Raw genomic sequence first — 8,438 nt, 5'->3', positions numbered from 1 at the left:
ATTTTAATCAATGATTAAAGCTACTTTGAATCATTGATTCATCAGCTGCTTTTGTAACTGATGATCCAGTACTTTTTTTAATATATATATATATAAAATGTAATCAGGTTATTAATAGAACATCTGGTTGTATGATTATTAGGAAAAGGTTGTTATTTCTAACTTAACTGACTGATAAAGATCAAATCTTAAATCACTATAAATAGGATGGTGTTACAAACATTTTCCATMMTACTGACTAAAATATCCCTATAAAAATAAAATATCTTTCTTCTGAAGGATCTTGTAAAAAAATGTGAGCAAAACAGAGAAGCATACTTCCTGTATCGTCATCCTTCCTCTCCCACACGTTCAAGGAAGAGTAATAAACGCTATATAAAGGACTAAAGTTCTTTAAATGGTTATGAAACTCACAAAAAAGGTATAAAAAGCAGAGTTACGACATATTTTCCTTATTCCTGTCCTGTTTCTCTCACCTAACAGCAGAAAGGGCCTCTCCCAAAGGCTAAAGTGTTCAACAATGTAGCACATTTTATCTCAAAATGTTCAACAATGTAGCATAGCGATGAGATGATTCATACTCAAATGCAAGTATTCTGTCGTCATGATGACAAGACGTATGATGAAAATACTGACAAATCTAAGAATAAAACTTTGACTAATGTCAAAATATCTCTTTTTTTTTGCCTTTATAGAAATCATCAGCTGGAAAAATGGGGTGTTTTGGATTCCTCAAAGGCATGATGATTGCTTTTAATGGCATCATCTTCGTAAGTAGCTTCRACTTTTTGTACTAAAACTTAGCTTTTAATTTCACAGGAACATCTGTGTGTGTGTGTGTGCATTTATTTGTAATAACTGTTTAACAACTTTTGTAACAACTTGATAATAACCATTTTCCTGACACATACTACATTGTGGGGACCCGCTGCTGCTAGTGGGGACTGAAGCCTGGTCCCCACAAGGGGAAACGCTGTTTTTGGGTCAGGGGTTAGATTTAGGACTGAGGTGTGAATTGAGTTTTGGTTAGGGTTAGGATAAAGGTAAGGTCAGGCTGTAGAAATGAATGGAAGTCAATGGAAAGTCCCCACAAAGATAGTCATGAAAATATGTGTATGTGTGTGTATGTGTGTGTGTGTGTGTATGTGAGGCCTCCATGTAGTGTCACACAATGCCGCAGTCAAAACTATTCGTTACAAAAAATTCACACAAATATAGAGAGAGGACRTATGAATATGACACATTCATCAATACCTCCTTGTGAAAGACACCCAGGAGGATTTGAATAGGACATTACAGTGTCTGAATGGGTTAGTGAGTTTTAACCAAATATTTAACTTGAGTCAGCCAGATGCAGAGTCTGCAGTCMGAATCCTCTCAGGTTTCCAGGAAGTTAAAGGAGCACCGTGCAGCAAATACTGACATCTGGTGGCCATGATGAAGAATGCATGGATGCCAAATTCTGTCCATTAAAATTGTCGTCTAAAACTGGATCTGTAAGGAAAATGACACAAAGTAGAAAAAATAGTGATGTCACAGAAAACTTTAATTTTTAATCAAAATATTATTTCTGTGGAAAAAAAGGAATTTATGTCTTAATTTATGTCTTGACTTTTCTCTTTGTTCATTTAGCAATATGCTTTCAACAAATTAGAATATCATTGAGAATCCCATTTATTTTGGGAACTTTATCACAAATKAAAAAACATTACAAAGTTTTCAAACATCCATCTGTGTGTAACTACACACTTTTGAAAACATTTATTCCTCTTAAATCTGATAATTTTCCACTTAGAGCTAATAAAAACATGACGTTTAAAATTAGAATATTATACCAGACCAATAAAAAGTATTTTTAATAACCATAGAAGGGGACTAAATGAAAAGTATGTTTAATATCTGACAAAGGTTGTTATTTTCTAGAGAGACTTTGATCTGTTACACGAGACGTATTTTCTGATTTAATTAATTTGACTGTGTATAACTTTGATCTTATAGTTCAACCAGAATGATTTTCAAAGAACTTAAAGAGTTAAATCTAAGCTTCTAAGGCTAAAGATGCAGATAACTGGTGCTAAAAATTAGTCAACCTTACGGTTGTGGTGTCATTTCATTATAATCCCACTGAGAAATTTAAATTCCCCTCATGTTTTTACAGCCAAAGTGAATTGACACAGTTGGCATTCAGTAGTGTTCCAGTATTCAAATAATTTTGCATCAGTTTTTTTTGTTTGTTTTGCCCTTGTTATCCCAGGCGGTGTAAGTTCTCCTCTAAAACTCCGTCTTCTCTCCCGTTCAGCTGGCCGGGGTCGCCATCCTGGGCGTGGGAATCTGGGTGAAAGTAGACAGTGGCTCCATCTTCAGCTTCCTCGGGAAAATCAATGACATTCCTCCGGAAATCCATCAGGTGCTCAATGTGGGATACCTGCTGATYGCCATCGGTGGCCTGCTGGTTGTCATCGGCTTCCTGGGCTGCTGTGGAGCCATAAGGGAGAGCAAGTGCATGCTGCTGCTGGTAGGCGTTTGTCACATTTCACCATTTCAGAAATAGTGAAATTTCAAAAGTCAAAAGATCAAAAGTCCMATTTGTCAAAAAAAAGTGCAATGAAATAAACTGGTACATCCTCAGAAAGTAATTATTCCAGCAGTGCAATTTAAAAAGTGACACRTTTTGTGTTTGTCTTTCTGATATTGGCGAATCAGCTAACAATAATCCGAAGTTCTACTTCCTTAAATATCTTTATTTCACTTTACACAACTAAAAAGTGGATTATTTTTATAGAAAAGTTATATTATGGTCAACACAATTATGACTAACATAGGTAACGTCACAGCTGTCCAGCAGACAGCCACTGATAGCCTCCACAAGAACAGCAAGACAGAAAAGGTCAGTCCTAATGAAGCTTGCTTCTCACACAATACTTTGTCTAACAACAATAACAATGGAAGGTTTAGTGGAAGGAAAAAGTGCAGTCAAAAAGTGTTCAAACCACAAAAATAAACACAGTTTTGCCTAGGAGTGATTCAAACTCTTTTTTTTTTAAATAAAATTCATCATGAAATTTACCTCATGATGCCTCAGCTACATTTTGCTGCTCATTTCTGACTCTCACAGTCTAATAAAGAACAATAATTAATAGTTATCTTATGCTAAACTGGGAAAAGTTGTACTCTCCTTATGTAGAGGGTGAAATGAAATCAAATTACAAATACCTGCTTACCCAGGCCCATCACTGGGACAGGTCAATAGGTCAACCCAGGGCAACACAGACGGACATTGGACATGCAAACACACACACATTTCTAAGGKTAATTAAGAGAGACAAATAAATTTGGCATGTATGTTTTTGGAAGCAAAGAGACTTGGATAGACACTCCAAAAAGAAAGTCTCAAGGTCAAGATTCGACCTTCTGGCTACAAGGCATCAGTGCTAACCGCTACTCCACYYTATGGTGTAATATGCATTTTGTTGGCCTGTTGTTACTGAATTACGCTACAACTTTCATAAACTTTAGAGGAGAGATCTCMTTCACAAGATATTTCCTTGTCTGATTTATTTTATGTGGTGGACAGCTATGTACAATAGCCACTTGTTTCCAGTAGATGGCAMCATAATGGCATGCATAAGTTTAAAACTAGTTCTAGTTCTGAAACGGACATTAAGACACAAAGATGAAGCTCAGGGAAATAAGGCAAACACATAACATAGTACATTTAATAGATTGAGCTTTAGTTGAGTTGTACAACCAGAGTTGTAATGGATACAGAACATTCAGAAAAAGCTAGTCATCAATGCTGCTTAGGTTCTTGAAAACACCACCAAAATCCATCCTAATGCTAAGCTAAGCTAGTGTCAAGTTTACACGGTGGTTACTCAGGTCTTACCTTTCTAAAAAAGGAATATTGAGCTCTGTTTGCTTTTTGGAGTCAAATTTTCTTTCCATCCAGAAATTAACATTTCATGTAGAAATCTCTGAGTTTAGTATCCAGCATGGCTACCACCACAAAGACGTAAGGGAAGTAGCAGGTACCAAGTATATGCTATATAYAACAATTCAAATCTTATTGACGCATATTCATAATGAGGTCTTCCTCCAGTAGTGTTTAAACACATCAGATAGATGAGATGTTAATAGTGATTAGCATCACAACAATTAGCAAATCCTACAGTATTTTAGACTCGTAACTGGGAGAAACTCAACTTCAATGTTGTCATTCAAATATTTGAGGCAATTACAACCCAGTGTCGGCATTTTATTTCAAAAAGTTAATTTATCAACATAAAAATTTCTGTTCCAAGCAGGTTTTAATTTATAGGTATATATATTTTTTAATAAACTGCCATCATTTATACCTTTTAATCTGACCTTCTTTCCAGTTTTTCATGATAGTCTTGCTGGTTTTCATCGCTGAGGTTGCGGGAGTGGTGGTCATTCTGGTTTTCAGACCTCAGGTAAGTGACTGATGGAACTCAGACAAAGTGTCCTTCATAACAAGATAACGTGAACAGGAGGTAACATCTAATATTGTACGCTTTTGTTAGGCTGATGCCCTGTTTGGAAAGGTTGGAAAAGCAGCCGTTAAGAACATCCAGAAAGACTATGGCAGCAATACTGACATTACTGGACTGTGGAACACCACCATGGACGCGGTACACGAGACGTCTGAACCTACGATGAGTTCTCCTTCACAGCGTTTCCCCACAGCTCATCTGGTCTGCTCTCTCTCTCCCTCTGCAGTTAAAATGTTGTGGATTCTACAACTACACAGACTTTACGGATTCCCCGTATTATACGGCGCACATCAATTCCTATCCACCACACTGCTGCCCGGACAGCAGCCCATGTAATGGAACTGTGGCACTTGCAAAAGTAGGATTTTTGAGGCTAGGAGAAAATGTGATATTTAGTAATTTGGTTACTATTCATTAACATCTGCTGTAAATTAAAACTTCTGTGTTGTACTTTCAAAAGAACGCAGATGGGTGCTTCCCAAAGATCAAGATGCTGATTGATAAAAACACAGTGGTGATTGTCGGCGCTGGTCTCGGGATCGCTGCTCTGGAGGTAAGACCCCAACTTCCAAGTTATAGGGGGAAAAAAAACTATATATAGGCCATAACTTCACTATCATACAGCAGAATAGGGCCATGCTAATCAAAAATCAAAAAATAAATTACGAGAACAAAGTCATAGTATTGTAAGATTCTGACAATAAAGATATTATTAAGAGAACAAAGTCATACAAGAATAAATACTAGAATAAAGTTGTAATGACATGCAAATAGTCTTAATATTATGAGAATAAAGTTATAATTTTCTAACTTTATTCTCGCAAATCTTTTAAATATTTTTTTGTTAGCATGGTCCCTGGACAGTATTGTATCTGTTCAGAGTTCATTAAGTAATTTCATTATGTTAGTTGTATAAGGGCCATACTGAGAAAGAATAACTATAAAATTACGAGAATAAATTCATAATATTACCAGAACAGGGTCGTGATTCTGCAACTTTATTCTCGTACTATTTCAGCTTTACTGTCGTACGACTTTATCCGCAAAACCTGATGACTTTATTCTCATAATTTAATTAATTAATTTATTTTTATTTTCTTAGCTTGACCATAATTCTCCGTTGTGTCTCTTCAGCGTTCATGAACTCATATTATGTCCGCTCTCCTCAGATCTGTGCCATGATCGTCTCCATGACGCTGTACTGCAGGATAAAATCCACCAGGGCCTAACGAAGAGCAGGAAGTTCTTCCTCTTCCTGCCTCATCGGGGAAAACACCTGCTGCAGCTTCAGGTCTTGTGCAATCGAGGACAACTGAATGATATTTTTTGCTACATCTCGATTTATGAAGTAGATTTAATTAATGGATCTAAAATATTAATTTTCTGAGAAATCATCATAAAATCCCACTTTCCATTGTGTACATATGAAAGAGAGCTAAAGCATTAAACACGTATCCAGTTGTTGGGGAATTACATGATGCAGTTTCTGTAATAATGAAGCAAAAGCTGGTTGTTGTGCTTTAGAGGTGAATGATGTCTGAGAGCTTCTTGTATGATAAATGTAGTCCAGCAATAGTTGCTTGTTTGATGTAAATTGATTCATATTTGCAATAAAATCATATATTTACATGTAAAGGGCTCTGACTATTTTGCTGCCATGAAGTTATTGAATTTGTTTAAAGGGAAAGTATCATGTCAGAGCTGGTTAAAACTAAAAGTCCTGAAAGCAAAAAAAAAAAAAATCTAAATAAATCACAATCAACCTGTCCATTGTCTTTGAATGTAGTTCAGTAAATTTCAATTCCTTGACAAAAAATAAAAAGGTTTTTGAGTAAATCTTCCATAATCCATATATAGCATTTCCACAGAAAGGAACTGCTATATATGGATGAAGATGTCACATAATGTAACAGTTGTTATTGTCTGTTGTGAACAGAAAACAAATCTATTTTTTGAGAACGCTGAGTGCTCTAGTATGTTGAAAAGGCCTGCGAATATTTATTGGATTGAGTGAGCACTCCTGATTTCCTCAAAGATCTTCAATGTAGGAGATGTGAGTGAGAGCCATGGCAGCAGAAAGGTGAAGAGGTCAGATTTATCAGGTTTTTTTGTCACTTTTTTTTAAACTTTACTCTTTCACCGTCATGGGACAAACCGGGTCATCTCACTTTACTTTTGACAATGCTGTAATTTAATGCACAGCTAAAATAAAAAAAATAAATAAATACATTGATTATTGTCTACATTCCCAGTCGACATCAAGATTAATGTTTTTGAGTAAAAGAAATATTAAAGATAAGTATGAGAAAATTATTAGCGAATGAAAAGACGTGCATGTCTCTCTCTGGTGGTAGGTAATTGGACTACAACCAGCTATTAAGGGAAACAGAAGTAAAGTAAAATTTTTTCTCACCATTATATTCATTTTCTTACCTATTGATGATCAAACAGCAAGTTCTCTTCTGAATTTTTGTATGGTTTATGGACTTGTGCATTATTTTTCAGGAACCAGGAGCTTTTTCTGAGGACAAATTAATCACAGAGGAGAGAATTAAAGTTACACTGTCGTTTAAGTCTTGGACTTTATGCATCATGCCTGAATAAAAACAATTTTATTTTTAAATGATTCTGACATTTTTTTTATGTAACCTCAAGTGTCCAAAACACACAAAACTCCACACTGTAAATATTTAACCAAAATGGAAGCCAAAATGCAAACCCTGTTGGATATTTAAGTCTAGATTTTGATTTATTCCCATTCAAAACTCTGATCGGTGTCATTTCATTCTATTGCAGATTCACTGCTGTGTGTTTCTTTACAGTCACTCAGTGTTATATTCATATCAAAACAAAATAAAGGTAATTTTTAAATACGTTTAAGATGTGATACAGTTGATGAAATAGACTAGAATTATATGCAAATTTAAAAGAGAGCCGTTGTTCCTACTATTTTTTATGTTTGAAAAATTGAAAGTACAATGGGGCTGAAATATATAGTTTGCTCATCCAGCTTTCATGAAGTTTCTAAATGACACTTTAATTCAGATGATCTGGTTCAGTTTATATGTTCTGATTTTAGAATTAGACTATCACAAATTGTAATAAAAAATTATGTTAGATGCCTACATGGTGAAAAGTAGACGACCACTAAAGGTCGTGTGACGATTCTGATCATCAAAAATCCGTGCATTGGCCCACATACGCAGAAATACAACATCTCCAATTTCTAACAGCAGTGAGACGCCATTAGAAGCTTTCTGACCACCAGAAGGTAGAGACGTCCATGCTGTAAAGATTTTTTCTCTGTTCTTGATCAACACAGCAGATGTAGGATTAGTAGAACTTCCATGTCCATGTATGTGGACCTCAAAGTGATAGACTCCTCTTATGGTGCAGTGAACAGCCCTGTGAAGAATCATTATCAGAATTAGAAAATTTTTTCTAACTTTCTTTTCATAACAAATTTACCACATTTTAGTTATGATTGTAAATATAAGTAGTAAATTGCAGCACCTGTATCTGGGTTGTAGGCGTTCCCAATATTAGTAAAAACATTTCTGAAGACCAAAGTTATATCAGTGTTGTACGGTCCAGTTTCTCCATGATCCAGTGACGGCAACAAAGAGGCAGAGAAAGCCAGTTGTTTGATTGAGAGACAGACAGACAGACATGGGACATCAAAGGCTGTTATACAGAAAGGGAAAGTATTAAATACTGAAATTTTTGCCACAGTAAATGTTGTTTTAACAAGCCTACTGACTGATAAATCCAAATAATTCATATGTACCAAAATCTGCGAAGTAACTTTGTTCCGTTTTTATCCAAGAACTGATCAGATTTAATATCTAACCATGTTTTGTGCTGGAGTCATGACTACGGAAGCGCATTGCTATCACGCAGGAAAAAAAAAATTCGAGCGCTATC

At 35.6% G+C, this 8,438-nt stretch overlaps 1 protein-coding gene across 1 annotated transcript in view; it reads left to right on the top strand.

Annotated features, from left to right (window-relative positions):
- The window catches only part of tspan34b (tetraspanin 34b), a 9,869-nt gene extending 3,720 nt beyond the window's left edge, over positions 1 to 6,149 (top strand). The window contains exons 2-8 of the mRNA XM_008415334.2: positions 696 to 770; positions 2,300 to 2,515; positions 4,380 to 4,454; positions 4,545 to 4,652; positions 4,741 to 4,872; positions 4,975 to 5,067; positions 5,684 to 6,149. Coding sequence (XP_008413556.1) covers positions 714 to 770; positions 2,300 to 2,515; positions 4,380 to 4,454; positions 4,545 to 4,652; positions 4,741 to 4,872; positions 4,975 to 5,067; positions 5,684 to 5,743 — 741 coding nt within the window. The 5' untranslated portion in view covers positions 696 to 713 and the 3' untranslated portion in view covers positions 5,744 to 6,149. The remainder of the gene's footprint in view (positions 1 to 695; positions 771 to 2,299; positions 2,516 to 4,379; positions 4,455 to 4,544; positions 4,653 to 4,740; positions 4,873 to 4,974; positions 5,068 to 5,683) is intronic.
- The last annotated feature ends 2,289 nt before the right edge of the window (positions 6,150 to 8,438 follow it).

This window comes from Poecilia reticulata, linkage group LG8, assembly GCF_000633615.1.
Source record: "Poecilia reticulata strain Guanapo linkage group LG8, Guppy_female_1.0+MT, whole genome shotgun sequence".
Classification (NCBI taxonomy): domain Eukaryota; kingdom Metazoa; phylum Chordata; class Actinopteri; order Cyprinodontiformes; family Poeciliidae; genus Poecilia; species Poecilia reticulata.
The sequence above is the reverse complement of the archived record's forward strand: the minus strand, read 5'-3'. Positions and strand labels throughout refer to the sequence as shown.